The sequence below is a fragment of the Cydia amplana genome, chromosome Z (assembly GCF_948474715.1).
Source record: "Cydia amplana chromosome Z, ilCydAmpl1.1, whole genome shotgun sequence".
Classification (NCBI taxonomy): Eukaryota; Metazoa; Arthropoda; class Insecta; order Lepidoptera; family Tortricidae; genus Cydia; species Cydia amplana.
The window spans coordinates 27,032,464-27,048,539 of NC_086096.1; the positions used below are offsets into that span (position 1 = coordinate 27,032,464).

Sequence of the window (16,076 nt, forward strand, 5' to 3'; positions counted from 1 at the left end):
AGTACTAGCACCCAAAAGAAAAGGATGAGTACCTATAGTTTTTTTTGTTCCTATTTACTGACAAGGTTGGGTTGGTTTGGTTCCAATGGAAAGTACCTATACAACTTCTACAATATAATTTTGTCTTCACTTGTACAATATGAATTAACTAAAGTCTATTTTATTATTCGGTAGACTAAAATGACATTTCATAGTATGAATATAAAATCTCATTTCATACTATGAAATGTCTACCAAATAAAAAAATAGACTTTAGGTTGCCTATCTTTTTCCGGTCACTATTATGTGGTTGCGTGTTTAAAAAAGGCGAGTTTATATCGACAATTGTACTCATCTGTCTGATTTTCAAAACATAATAAATAATACTTAATTGAAAACTTATAAAATAAAAAATTTGGCCTAAATCGTAATCGCTCGGTAGGGAACCCAGAAGGCTGGCCCCATTGCCCCGCTGGATAGCAATGATGATCCGCTGGGCAAAATATTGGCCATTCCATCAGGCTTCTTGCCATCGACCCTGGCCAGACCGTTGGGCTCGAGGACGGTACCTTGGCACTGACAAGGGCCCTTCGGATGACGTCGTTGAGGCTGGCGTGGCGAGGGATCCTTCCAGCGCTACGGCTGCATGAGAGGCCGTGGTGGCCCAGATTATCCACCATAATAATCGGAATGTTGTATTGTCCAACTATGTGCTCACTTGTTTAAACACGGCAACCACATAATAATGACCGGAAAAGATAGGCCACCTACCTGGTTGATTCATATTATTATACAAGTTGTATACTTTCCATTGGAACTTATTTCGACCGTCAGACAAGTCGGTGAAATTTGAAGGTTTTTTTTAATTAATTAAAATGGCCTTGACCATATTTCTTTAGGCAACCCTATTTATTTATATTCAGGAACATATGAAGGGTCCACGAAAAGAACATGTCTCTATAGTTTTCCTGGTTTTTACTGAATGGCAAATTGGTTTAACCAACTATATCCACTAGTTCCACTAGTCACCTAGGCACCTACTATTAAAGGCTTGCATTTGAACTACGGTTGAATATGCTCCGTCCAAGATGGCGCTCTTCCGTTTTTAATTGACACAAACACGACACAAATAATAAATGTGTGAACCATTTGCAACGTACTACTTTTTATACTAAACCCATACTGAGTATATATACCTACCTATCCACACGGGCTGCCTATGTTGAAATTAGGTATTAGATTAGGTATATATCTACTGCATTGTGATATTCGGATGCATCATCAATTATAGATAGTAGTAACCGCTAATTTAGCTAAGATCACCCTATCACTACCTACCTATAGGTCACCCTCCTGTCCTGTTTAAGCGTGCCTTGCTGTTGCTAGGGCCTTTTAACATATAGATCACAATTCGTTGTTTGGTTGACACAGGGCGCTGCACGAGAGCGACGGCAACTGGACGGAGGCTGACTGCGCGACGGCGAGGCGCGATGGAGCGCTGTGGGCCGGCCAGGTAATTTAACCCAGCAATCTACAAAGTTAAATAATTAAGGATTTCGCTTTTAACTTAATACCGGCAGTCAACATTTCTCAAATACAAGTTAAATTAAAAGACTCAAGTTTCGGTGTTATTATGCATTTCTTAGGTGCCTACCTAATTTATCCTTTTGAGACCCCACGTAGGTACAAACTTTTTTTGAGTAACTAATATTACAGATTCAACAAATGAAAACTTACTATAGCAGGTCAACCAATTCTTGTCAGTAAAAAAAGGCGCGAAATTCAAATTTTCTATGGGACGATATCCCTTCGCGCCTACATTTTTCAAATTTGCCGCCTTTTTCTACTGTCAAGATCTGGTTGACCAAGTATAAAAAGACACAGACAATATTAAAAGCGTCAACACACTGCCTATTACTTGGTTCGGCAGCTAATAGGGTCATTGTGCTAGTTTCCGTCCATGCTCTAGTTTTCGTCCACATGACAGATTAGCAAATAACATATTTGATATTTAATTTACTACTTGCCAAATACATTTTTTATGTAGATAGATATATTGTCTCGACATTAAGGATTGTATTAAGTCCAAATTTGTGCAGCAATGTAGATTTATATTCAATTTCGTCAAGTGGACGAAAACTAGAGCTGGACGAAAACTAACGCACCTACCCTATTTGCTACAAAGATTAATAGTTGCTAGCGCATATTCGCTAGGTGCACGACTGGTGCTGCCCTCATTTTGGCGGACTTTCTACGTTAAATCTTATGGAGTAAAATTAGTTCAAGCAGCTGCCGCTAGTACTAATGGCGGACATTCCATAAGATTACCTGTGTTTGTGACGATCAGCGCCACTTCCCCCTCCACCAACTTCGCACCTTGCCAATAAAAACTTTGGAGACGCCGTGTAGTAGGAGATACGTTATATATGGTCGGCCTTCACCGATACGTCTGACGGATGAAACTTATATTTTATAAAAGAAAATATGGTCCTGAACATAAATAAATAGGGTTGCCTAAAGAAACAAAGCCTGGTTACAGCTATAAAAGATATTTTTTACAGCATTCTGCTGTACCATAAAAGTATAAAACTAGGCCCTTATTTATTTTATTTATTTAAAAACATAAAATAATTTAAGTTAAATGAGCAAACTTAAGGTTTCATGTCAATTTCTCTCCAGTACGGATATGATGGTCGTTCTTGTCTACGTGACAGCGTGATAAAACGGTGTCCGTCACTTTCTTTCCCACGGTGTTAAACAGTGACAGTTATTTTATCACGTGGATAAAGATGGATAAAGCTATCCATAATAGGCTGGCAGGGCCCATTAATTTTTTCCACACTATAGACTTTCAAACAAAAAATAATTTTCCAACTCGGTTCAGAAATGACGGGGTTCTGAGGTGGGGTTTTGAAGTCGATTAAAAACAAAACGGCTGCTTCGATCGGGTCTCAGGAGGTTAAAATATAATCTTGTAGTCAGTAATGATGAATGCTGATCAAAACTGTGTAGATACTTACTCACTTCGTGGCAAGTTTATGGGAAATAATGAATACCTGTTTCCTCGGGCATCTATACTTAAAAAGCAGTGTGTAAAACTGCAGTAACAAATAAATGTGTAAAAAGCAAATCTTGTCAGTAAAAAAGGCGCGAAATTCAAATTTTCTATGGGACGATATCCCTTCGCGCCTACATTTTTCAAAGTCGCCTTTTTCTACTGACAAGATCTGCTTGACCAGCTATAAATGTCGTGTTAGGCTCGCGCGTGCCGACGGCAACCCGGGGCGATGGCGCACGTGGCGGCGGCCGCGCGGCTGACGCGCGCCGCCTGCCTCGCCGCGCACGCCGGCGACCGCTGGAACTGCTCTTCTATCGAGCGCGCGCCCAACTACTCGCCGGACCTGCTCACCGGTAACTACTAACCTAATATCTCCTAATATATGTGCCTACTTATACAGCGTTTACCCTATGATGTTCCGCTCCCATACAAGTTTGGCCCGAAAACTCGCTAAACATGTTAGTCTGTCTTGGGCCTTGGCGGATTTGCCGACAGCGACGAAACACGACGAACTTACTCGCAGGACGTAGGTTTAGCTTAGAGAACTCCGTTTATTTTCAGCTCGCCTGTAAGCAAACGCCTACATAATTAATTAATTATAATGCGTCTAAACCTACCTCCACGATGAGTAAGATGTATATAAATAAACTCGGGCCTACAATTGATGCCACTTTGTGCACATCCCGTAGCCGAGCCGTAGCACTGTCGTAGCGTTGTTGTAGCGCGTCGTAGCTTTATAAAAACCCGGCTTCTTTTCGTAATAGGTTAATGTACCTACCTACTTACTTAAATATTACTCGTGGCTATAAAATGAGTGATACCACCATTGATTCTTTCACAACTTTAAGAGCGTTTTCACATTGTCCGATCCGATATCGGATGTCGGAAGGACGTAAAATATAATATGTGTTTCTCTGTATTTATTTATGCATTTAATAAATCATTACTACTAAAAAAATTGGCCAAGAGCATGTCGGGCCATGCTCAGTGTAGGGTTCCGTACGACTCTTCTCTTTCCGCACAGACTCTAACGATCACGGAGCAAAGCCTCGGACAGACAGACGGACAGACAGACAGACGGACGGACGGACATTGAAAACCTCATCATTTTGAAATTTGAAAGTCTGTTAAAAATACCAACCTATATTTTTTTTTAAATATGAAAATTCAAATATCACTAAGTCTACAGTCAGCGATAAAAGCTTGTATTTAATAAAAATAATGACAAACGCGAAGAATGATTAAAGATTACAATTCAAACTCGACCATAATTAAGTAGGGTACCTAACTACCTACATTGATAGTAGTGTAAATTATTTTGAAGACGTTATAAATCCCAAGAATAATGTGAATGATAAGGGAACGAAACTTGGTCTAGTTGTTTAAATCAGTGGCGGCATTGTACGGGAGCGGCCAACGGAACGGCAGCGCCCGTTTCTTTCAGCGGGCGCTCGTTCGTTCCGCGCGCGCCGCTTATTATGTACGTGTCACAACCATGATTATTAATTACTCTCTGGGTATTTTATTTCATTTTAAAATTATCATAAATTCTTTGTTATCATACCGTGAATACGGAGTGTACATTGAGGCTCAGTATAATTACCTAATTACTTTTGATAATGACAACCGCCTCTTACTCAACGTTTAATTGTTGAACGGATTAATTTATAAGGTATCCATCCGATTCTAGTCTGTTTAGTTGGCTTAGTTGCTTTACGCTTTATAGATGCTTTCCAAGAATGTTAAAAGCTATAGGAAAATAAACTACTAGCTACTAGCCTAGACATGTGCCACGTTTGCGAACGACACAACATAGCGAAATTGATCTCGGGCTCATTCTCCGAAACGGAAATTTCCGAGTACTTACCTAATTACGAAATATTGTTAGTGTATCATTCTATAAGTGTTTGATTTGAAAACCACATAGGGCAAATTTATCTTCACTCCCAAGAAGTTCCCGAGAATGTTCTCGATTGTATTAAGTCCCATAGACCCTAATTTTACTGGAACACAATAGTGTGTTGTGTCCTAGTAAAATATTAGCAAAACAACGTAAAATTTACCTGTCGACCTTTTTTCGAGAGAGCTGATGTCGCCGTCGTTATTGCGGACTGAAAGAAGAACCTTATTGAATAAATGAACCCGTCACGCGATCGCTTCCTTACTCCACACAGGCACGAAATGCCTCGGCGTACTTTAATAGTACGAGTATTCCTATAAATACCTTCTCGCCGCCATTGTCAAACAATAACGCTCGGTACCTATAGGTATATGTATGTTTTTAGTTTTTGCAAATAGCTCGTAGCTATAAAGATTTAGTGATTTCAAGTTAGGTATAGGTATAGATAGACACTGCCCGCCATTTCGTCTGCGTAGAACTGGTACCTACTGTACTTCCATAATCAATTCTACAGAGTTATAGACTGTGGATGTTGATAGGTATTTATTATTTAGGAACTAATAGCCCCTGTCCTCAACGTTGACTGTATCTACACTGCACAAATAACATGCACGGTCAACGTTAAAGATATGTACATTTTTGCACCTTACTCCTGTAAGGCGAAAAATGTAAACATATCTTTGACGTCGACTGTACTTACATTTTTTAAGCTATATAAGATTGATTCATAAGAGCTGGCCCGAGATTTGTACGGAAATGTCAAAATTCTCATTTTAAAATCCGCTCCACAAAAGCTTTGTGAATTAATTTATTGTACCTCTACTAATTGTACGAATTTACGAATACTAGGGAAGGTCGAGGAAAGTTTGGACTGTCTCCTAGAAGTATCAAATTTTGCTACGTGAAGTCATTAAGGGCCCTATCACACTAGCGATCTGCGAGCGAGTTGAAACCGAGCGATCTTTCAGTCAAAATTGACGTTGTATCAACCTACCTCTGTTTTAACTCACCTCGGTCTCGCCTATACTTGATAATACACAAATAATTTACTTAAGTTCTGAATCGACGAGCCACTATCAATCAGTTTCAATCCGAATGAGAACTAAAAGTTAGGGATAGAAGGAAAGAAGGCGAACAATGGCGAAGTTTTTCTAGTTTGAGCACGGTCGCCGACATTGTGCAGTTGGCAGGCATTGCCGGATGCGTCTGCGAAATAGCGACCATTGTTTTTGGTCGCCACTTCCGTTCCCCAGGCCCTCTTAAGAAAATTAATTGATATGGACTACTAAATCTAAGAACATTTAGGAAATTACATTTATTTTATACGCGAAATAAATATAGTGTTGTCTCATCTACCAAGTTTTCTAGGCAAGTAGTAGAGATACGCCCACAGGATACGCCGAACGTTATAAGTAGTATTCGGTAATTGGTACATACATAATATAGTCCGTCAACCAAATCTTGTCAGTAGCAATGTAAAGCAAACTAAAGTAGGGCAACACTCAAAGAGCAGTATTGCGCTAAGAAAAGCAACAATGTACATCGAACCAACAGTTTTTTTTTTCCGCTGAGCGCGCCCTGCGTGCGTACGTCAATTTAAATTGTCACTCGCGGTTTATTAAAAAAAATTGAAACATGGACGGACAATTTAAAAGCGATGTTAAAACAATGTTAATCAAAATGATGAACAAATTTGAAGATATCAAAAACAACTCCCTATAGAAGTGCTTATATTCTCTTTGTTCCCTATCTATGTCTTCTAAGTTTACTAAAATAAAATCATATCAAAATGCAGATAATTAGATAGTGCATATATTTATTATTTACAATATAATATGCCACTTGTTAATGTAAATTAGTGTACTGTTCTGGATGAATATGACATACCTGTGTAATTTTTTTGATTGGTATATATTGTACAATATACATATTAAAAATAAAACAACTGATATTTGGGTGTTTATTTAATTTAAAGGTAAATAAGATAAGGGTCACTTTTCGACTTGGTTGCGTTTTACACGTACATAAACCGCCATAGGTAAGTATTGTCTGAAAAGATACTACCTACTACGAACGCCTTATATTGGGCAAGATTTAATCCTGCAACAAACATGTATGGATTAGGTAGATATTGCGAAAGAACGGCGATATAATCAAGGCTCTTAATACTGTTTAAAAGGTTTACGTTTGTAAATAGTCACAACTGATTGCTGAAAATATTAGACATGTGGGCCTATGGACGGTTTCCAGGACACAATTTATGGTCTTGTTGGATAGATTTAGGCATAGATACGTTTTAATTTTATTTATGCCTTTTAACCCTAAAACAAAAAACTGAACATAATCTTAAAAGTTCGAAAGAGTTCTTCCAATACTTGTCATAACCTTAATTTTTAGTAATGTTTACCATCAACGAGCATGATTGTACATTGTAGGCCCCTTAGCTTTGCTTATTCTTATTTAATGTATTGGTATTTAATGGTGACAGCAGAAATATCTCTTGAAACAGAAACGATTCAGAATGAAAACCAAATGAAAACAAATAAGGTGACGGCTGTCATTCACGATCCACATTCCACAGATAAAACACAGATGACACGCGTTTTGGAATTATTTGAACACAGTGTTGCTAACCCGCGATTTTTCAAATTTGCCGCCTTTTACTACTGACAAGATTTGGTTGACGGACTTTATGTAGGTAAATTTTTCTATCGATCCAAACGCAGGTCTTACACACACATAACTATCATAATCATAATATCTTTATTGCGTTCATCTTGGTACAAATAAATACAGGTGAAAACTTACAAAATTAAGGCGCAACATGAGACCCTGTTAGGGTATTGCAAAACTGTAACTAATAACATACACACAAAAAATCTAGACCAAGAATAAATATGTAATACAACTATTTTATAAATTTATATATGTAAGTCAAAATAATCTTGTATGGAATAAAAAATGCTTAGGTACCTAATTAAATATTTTTTTAATTGTTAACATGTATACATATGTGTACAAGACCTTCGCTTGGTGCACAGATATGTATGGGCGTTTTAAATTAGGTATATGATGAGGTAAACAAATTACCATCTACTTAACAGTCTTAACACGTTGAAATAAAGTCCGTCAACCAAATCTTGTCAGTAGTAAAAGGCGGCAAATTTGAAAAATCGCGGGTTAGCAACACTGTGTTCAAATAATTCCAAAACGCGTGTCATCTGTGTTTTATCTGTGGAATGTGGATCGTGAATGACAGCCGTCACCTTATTTGTTTTCATTTGGTTTTCATTCTGAATCGTTTCTGTTTCAAGAGATATTTCTGCTGTCACCATTAAATACTAATACATTAAATAAGAATAAGCGAAGCTAAGGGGCCTACAATGTACAATCATGCTCGTTGGCGTTGATGGTAAACATTACTAAAAATTGAGGTTATGACAAGTATTGGAAGAATTCTTTCGAACTTTTAAGATTATGTTCAGTTTTTTGTTTTAGGGTTAAAAGGCATAAATAAAATTAAAACGTATGCCTAAATCTATCCAACAAGACCATAAATTGTGTCCTGGAAACCGTCCATAGGCCCACATGTCTAATATTTTCAGCAGTTGTGACTATTTACAAAGGTAAACCTTTTAAACAGTATTAAGAGCCTTGATTATATCGCCGTTCTTTCGCAATATCTACCTAATCCATACATGTTTGTTGCAGGATTAAATCTTGCCCAATATAAGGCGTTCGTAGTAGGTAGTATCTTTTCAGACAATACCTATGGCGGTTTATGTACGTGTACAACGCAACCAAGTCGAAAAGTGACCCTTATCTTATTTACCTTTAAATTAAATAAACACCCAAATATCAGTTGTTTCATTTTTAATATGTATATTGTACAATATATACCAATCAAAAAAATTATACAGGTATGTCATATTCATTCAGAACAGTACACTAATTTACATTAACAAGTGGCATATTATATTGTAAATAACAAATATATGCACTATCTAATTATCTGCATTTTGATATGATTTTATTTTTGTAAACTTAGAAGACATAGATAGGGAACAAAGAGAATATAAGCAGTTGTTTTTGATATCTTCAAATTTGTTCATCATTTTGATTAACATTGTTTTAACATCGCTTTTAAATTGTCCGTCCATGTTTCAATTTTTTTCAATAAACCGCGAGTGACAATTTGAATTGACGTACAAAGGGCGCGCTCAGCAGAAAAAAAAATCTGTTGGTTCGATGTACATTGCTGCTTTTCTTAGCGCAATACTGCTCTTTGAGTGTTGCCCTACTTTAGTTTGCTTTACATTGCTACTGACAAGATTTGGTTGACGGACTATAACATCGAACCGTTATAAGAAAGAACCTACAAACTTGCTACAAGCCGAGCTCTAACATTTTATAGAGTGGATTAAATGAAGAATACTGCTTTAAGGTAGGTAAGTATACTTTACTTTACAGTAGGTACCTAAAATTATTAAATTCGTATATTTACCTACATATCAATGAGTATAACGAAACTAGATAAAAAGGTAAGAATTAAGCCTCTGGGGCCGTAACGAAGATGACAAACGTTTATCGAGAAGCCTAATTGAAATGAAATGTAAGACAGGTTCAAAGAAAAGTCACGTCATCGGACTCATCGTTACTAATACAGTTTGGCTTATTCCCCGGTCAAACAAGTTGTTTTAGGGCTAACGAAGGATACTAAAAGCTATATGTAATACCTACAGTTTAACTCGTGTATTTTTAGTCACTCGCACGACATATGGTTGATAATTTGTAAAGTAAAATTGAATGAATAATCCGTTTAATGTCAGATACAAAAAACAATTTACATAGGTATATACGTACCTATTAAAAATCCGTTACCTAGCTCACTAGCGGTAAAATGCCACATTGTCTAACGTCGCATGATATTGCATATGTACCATCGCCCACACTTTTAACTGTACATCGGTGGATCTTATGCCTTTTGTAATAAGGTCCACCAATGTGCAGTTAGGAGTGTTGCTGTTTGTACGTACGAAACTAATGCCACATGCTCAATTTATCTATGACAAAAATATTTCCAATTTAATATATAAAAGTAACGCCGCTTCTCTTACATGTGGCTTTATGCGTTATGCGATGATGTCTCATCCTAAGAACTGCTGTACGAGCAGTTACAGCCTTTGCCTTACGAGAAACACAAGGGCAGGAAAGTACGACAAATCAATCAGGCCGTAAAGCCTGATGGACAATAGTGATTGAGTTATCTGCTGAAAACGATATTGTAAGTTATCTTTAGCCTGTTGAATTAAGAAGGCTATCGATAAAAGGCCTTACAAAGCGATCAGCAGCGAGGGTGGGAGTACAGCGAGTCGGACAAAAGATTTAATTACACGCATGAATCAAGCGCAAGGGCGCGGGCGGGGGGCGGGTCGCGATAAGCCCAGCGGTGCAGTCGCGCGCGATCCTGCTGATGTGCCATGTGATAAAGCCTGGCGGCTGCTATTGTTTAGCCTGCCTAGCGACGCGCGTGCGGGCTCTATCAAGATTAGATTGCTTGTAATTAAGAATAAAGGATTTTTCAACACACTTGCTCGTAACGTGGAAGTTATTGAACCGCTTTTAGGCTAACAAGGAAAGGAATATTAAACACGGCTAATAATATAAATAGGTACCTTCTTAAAATTGGTCGAGTAAATTTTACAACAAGGACTGGCGGGCGCCGGCGCCCCGCCGACCGCTTGCCGGGGCCCAGCCGGCCCGCCAGCGGCAGGGTCGTCGAGAGGCGGAAGGCAGTATGACAGATTATAGAGTTTTACTAACTGTTTTAACAATTAAAATTTGATTAGTATAAAAGTTTCTTTGCTTTCCTCGCAAGTGTGTTGAATACGTCGTATGAAACGCGTGTCCATTGGTCATTACACACATCGGCTTTCTTATTGCGCGCTCGCTTACAGCTCGCGCGCACAATGTCACCTCGTGTGTAATGACCAACGTAGCACACACGTATCACAATGTACCTACTATTATAATAGGTGATGACCATCGTCTATTAGTTGTATTTGTATTTGTTATGCCCAACTAGATTACAGCTTGACATGAGTTTATACGGATAGGTAAGAAAGAAGTCTGCTCCGGCGGTCTGTAAACTCAAAAAAGTAGAGTTTACTTTTATGTGATTGGAAGGATATATGGATCTGCTCCTCTATTCGTTGTGAGTGTGTGTTTGAGACATGTATGATGTATTATAGATTTGACCATTGTGCAGGTACCCGCGAGCAGGCGTACGTGTACGCGATGTCCGCAGCGGCGTTGGCGTGGTCAGTGGCGCGCGCCTGCGCGGCGGGCGCGCTGCCGGCGTGCTCGTGCGCCGCGCCGCCGCGTGCGCCGCCCCGCCCGCCGCGCCAGGCGCACGTCACGCCCGCCGAGCCGCACGCGAGTTTCAAGTGGGGCGGCTGCGGGGACAATTTTCAGTGGGCTGAGAGGTAGTTTTACTTAGAATATTAGCAAATTGTTATGTGTTAAACACCGTAATGTGTCAAGGGAAATATAAAAGAAGATCATGTTTTAAAATTATTTAAAAACTTACCTAATGCATTCATCTTGATTTTATAGATTTGCCAAGCAATTCATGGACATGCATGAGATTGACGTTCGGGATGGTAAATTGGAGGAGTTGATCGAAGTGGAGACGACTACCACCGAACTACCGACCACGTTAGACCCGACCACGCCGGCGCCCGTGGTGATCCTCGTGGACGACCAGCCGGCGCCGGCGCCCGACAACGCCAGCGTGACGGCACGCCCGCGAAAGAAGGGACGCCGCGGGCGCAAACGGCTGCCGCGCTCGCCTCGCCGAGGCAGGCCCACGAGGAAACGGTTCAGACCAAGGTGTGTATATATTTTTTAGAATCGGCTTAGAAAGCCCTTTCGTTTAATACCACACACGATAGGTTTCTAAACATATTTTTTTTATTCTATACAAAAAAAAATATGACGACGTAACTCCTCTCCTTTTTTTTGGAGCTTCGGGTCAAATTGATTCAAATGACCTAAAGATCAATCGTAGGTACCGGTTTTCATACATTTAACACCATTTGCAGAGTTTTTTGGCGAACCGCTAGCGCTATATACATATATTCTATTACGCGTCGAACACAGCGGTAAGCGCATTGTCATTTTTCATAAATCAAATAGTGGAAGGCGCTATCATGCTAAAGTTGCTAAACCATTACAATTTTTTTATTCAAGAAATAATGATAGTACCAACGTTATTATTTTATTACCTATCTCTACGATTTTTATACATTTCACGAAGTCTGTTTAGTTCAATAGAAAAAGGCTTAGCATCATTCTGAAGTTTTGTACATAAGGAAAACAATGTCCATGCCCATTAATTATACATTATATTCATAGCCCTTGTTTTTTTTTTTGCTTACATTATTGTACCTAAGTATGTCTGATTGTTACTTGCTAAATAGTTTTTTTACCCACTTTTTTCGCGTAAGCACACTGCTATAATCATGTTCTGTAAATGATTTTGCTACATATAGATGTATAAATACTATAAATAGCAAGCTAGACGCTACGGCGTAGCACTCGTAGCATACTCGACTCGTAGGTAGTATATATTTAATTTAACACTGAAAACTTTCTAACAAGTTAACGGATCAATGGGCCATCAACCACTTAACAAATGTTTAATGTCATTCTCAGATACGATTTTGAGGATCAGAGTTCCAGATACCGCAACTTGGAGTACCGCATGGCCGCGGACGACCCCCGGTTCGACCCGCAGGTGGACTTGCGCACGAGACTGCAGCGCCTACGCCCGTTCATCGCCTCCGCCAATCTCATCAACGTCCGTTTTGGCAGAAAGGTACCAACTAAAACGCGCCACACATTATTTTTACGTTTTGTATTGCACTGTACATGAGTATGTACCTAACTAATACTGCCTGTTTTCACTGGCCTGTGCACTTCTGGGTACCAACTATGGACTATTTTTTATAACAAATGGCTTGTACACGCAGGCAGTATCATTAGCGATGCGCACCAAGTGCACGTGCCATGGCGTGTCGGGGTCATGCTCGGTACGCACGTGCTGGCGCGCCCTGCCTCCGTTGGCGCGCGTAGCGTCCGCGCTCGCGGGCGAGGCGGCGCGTGCCGGTCCGCTGCGGCCGCGCCGCCGTGCACGCCGCGCCAAGCCGCGGCTCCGCTACGTCACACCCAGTCCAGACTACTGCGAGCCCGATCCTGCGGCCGGCTCTCTTGGCACGCACGGAAGGTAAAATTGACGAAATAAAATGTAATCGGCAGCCATATACGAACTATAAGATACGTCAAATATTGGATATCTATTAGACATCAGCAGGATCTGTCAGTGTCAAACAAGTGTCAAAAGTGACGTTTCTTCAAACAAAAACGTCACTTTTGACACTGATATATCTTAGTGATGTCTAATAGATATCTAGTTCAAAATCCGAATCGGGCCCCGGCTCGCTTTATATTTCGTCAACCTTACGCGAAGCTTTTCTACTTAGTTTTTCCGATTTTCTTTATTCCGATGCAACGTTTTCTGTTTCCGTTCCGGCAGAGAAATTACTGCTTTTAAGTAGGAAATCCAGATATGTATGATCTGCTGTCTTAGTAGGTACTATGGCTACACGAGTGCCCTGAAACACGAATCTATAAAAATATTTTTATAGAAAGTACTTAATTTAATTTGTTCTTAGAGTGCCCTGAATCAGTTTGTAAATCCATGACAGACGGTGTAACGCAAGTGCGGGCAACGCCGCAGGCGGCTGCGGGCGGTTGTGCTGCGGGCGCGGGCGACGGGCCGTGCGGTCCACCCGACTCGAGCGCTGCCACTGCCGCTACCACTGGTGCTGCCGCGTCGACTGCCAGCTCTGCCGCATCACCTCGGAGGATCACTATTGCAATTAAAGACCCAATATCATTCCCATTAGCAGACGTAGCATAAACATTGTCTTATTTATTTGTCCTTGTCTAAATCTAGTTGCATCGGCAATTACCCACTACAGCTCCACACTATAAATACCTACTTGCATACGTTTACTAGATATAGTGCGATACGTAGTGTTTTTAGTAATAATGACAGATTGAAAAAAATACCTATACTTATACCTGAAGAAGATATACGAGTTAATTTTCAGTACTTTTCACGTTACTTAATTAACCTACCTTTGTCAAACGTTGCTTCAGGCGAATAATCATACTATGTAATGGATATTACTCATTTGAATATGATTATGTGAAATATTTTGCATTGAAAACCAAAGAATTCCATAATATTTTTAAATGTTAGCTAGTCATGTTTCAGAATGTTTGTTATAAGTACATACCTACATCGTATTAAGTAAGTACATTTCAAAGTTAAATTCTTAATACTTATACAAATCGTAAGATTAGTAGGAAGTAGCTGTTTTATACTTTATATAATAAGATATGATAGCCCTGTAGACTATACGAGTATTAGCGTAAAAGACGTAGCAACACCTTAAATAGATGCAAAGTATTTGCTGTACTTAGGATTAAAAGATAGTTTTGAAGTAAGTAAATTACCTTTGAAGTATTCTGTAGTATTAGGCTAGACAATAGATATATATCGACAATAAAGAATTGTTAAAGTGTTGTAATATTTAGTATTAAATTATGCTATAAATATAGTTTTTACGGTAATTACAAAACTAATTATCAGCTTTAAAATCCATCAACGCTCTATAGCTTTCAAACTAGATCTCGTACCGTCGTTCATGTTCATAACCATACAAAAATATAAATTACTACATATAAGCAAGGTAGCAAGAAAGTAGGTATAATCGTAGAAAACTAGTTGGAGTGTCCATTCTATGTAAGCATCTATACATATAGGTAATACAGAAGTACAGCACAACCCTGCCCGACTTTCAAGTAACTGTGTCCAAGAGTCAAAATATATACAATCATTTTTGAAATACTACCTACTTATTGTCACTATGATCGGATTTCATGATGACATAGGGTTACATTTTGTACCTAGTCCAGCCATAAATTCAGTCACTCCCGTTAACTGTAGGTACAAAGCTACAATGAATTAATTGTAGGTAATTGTAATAACTTTAACATATTAAATAGAGAAACTAGTTGGGTCAAACACATTTTAGAAAAAGGTCACTTCTGTGGACAATATTCTAAAAGTTAACGACTCTGGTACATTATGTACCTATCTCGTTTTTAGGGTTCCGTAGCCAAATGGCAAAAAACGGAACCCTTATAGATTCGTCATGTCTGTCTGTCTGTCTGTCTGTCCGTCTGTCTGTCCGTCTGTCTGTCCGTCTGTCTGTCCGTCCGTATGTCACAGCCACTTTTCTCCGAAACTATAAGAACTATACTGTTGAAACTTGGTAAGTAGATGTATTCTGTGAACCGCATTAAGATTTTCACACAAAAATAGAAAAAAAAAACAATAAATTTTTGGGGTTCCCCATACTTCGAACTGAAACTCAAAATTTTTTTTTTCATCAAACCCATACGTGTATCTATGGATAGGTCTTCAAAAATGATATTGAGGTTCCTAATATCATTTTTTTCTAAACTGAATAGTTTGCGCGAGAGACACTTCCAAAGTGGTAAAATGTGTGTCCCCCCCCCCCCGTAACATCTAAAATAAGAGAATGATAAAACTAAAAAAAAATATATTATGTACATGTAAACTTCCACCGAAAATTGGTTTGAACGAGATCTAGTAAGTAGTTTTTTTTTTATACGTCATAAATCGCCTAAATACGGAACCCTTCATGGGCGAGTCCGACTCGCACTTGGCCGCTTTTTTTTTATTTGAGTCTCAAGTACTGAAAAAAAATCCTGACTTTAAGGGTGTAGCATACAAAATAGCTTTAGATGATCTTAACTTTGCTATGTCTACAGGAAAGACGCGAACGAGTTAACCATACATAAAATGTATATGACCCAGTTACTAATAAAAATTGCCTCCTGGTTATTCGATATTGTACCTACATTAATACATGCTTTTTAATGAACGAGCGCCGAACGCAAACTTTGACAAAAAATCGAAAAAGCCCCGAAAATTTCGGATTTATTTAGATTTGGGCGATTATAACCCTAGAGGACTAGTTT

General features: G+C 39.0%; 1 protein-coding gene across 1 annotated transcript in view; it reads left to right on the forward strand.

Annotated features, from left to right (window-relative positions):
• Positions 1 to 13,988, forward strand: part of LOC134661386 (protein Wnt-5-like) — a 49,525-nt gene extending 35,537 nt beyond the window's left edge. Inside the window, exons 2-8 of the mRNA XM_063517451.1 lie at positions 1,411 to 1,492; positions 3,237 to 3,390; positions 11,206 to 11,422; positions 11,553 to 11,828; positions 12,654 to 12,816; positions 12,971 to 13,224; positions 13,706 to 13,988. Coding sequence (XP_063373521.1) covers positions 1,411 to 1,492; positions 3,237 to 3,390; positions 11,206 to 11,422; positions 11,553 to 11,828; positions 12,654 to 12,816; positions 12,971 to 13,224; positions 13,706 to 13,883 — 1,324 coding nt within the window. The 3' untranslated portion in view covers positions 13,884 to 13,988. The remainder of the gene's footprint in view (positions 1 to 1,410; positions 1,493 to 3,236; positions 3,391 to 11,205; positions 11,423 to 11,552; positions 11,829 to 12,653; positions 12,817 to 12,970; positions 13,225 to 13,705) is intronic.
• Positions 13,989 to 16,076: the final 2,088 nt, after the last annotated feature.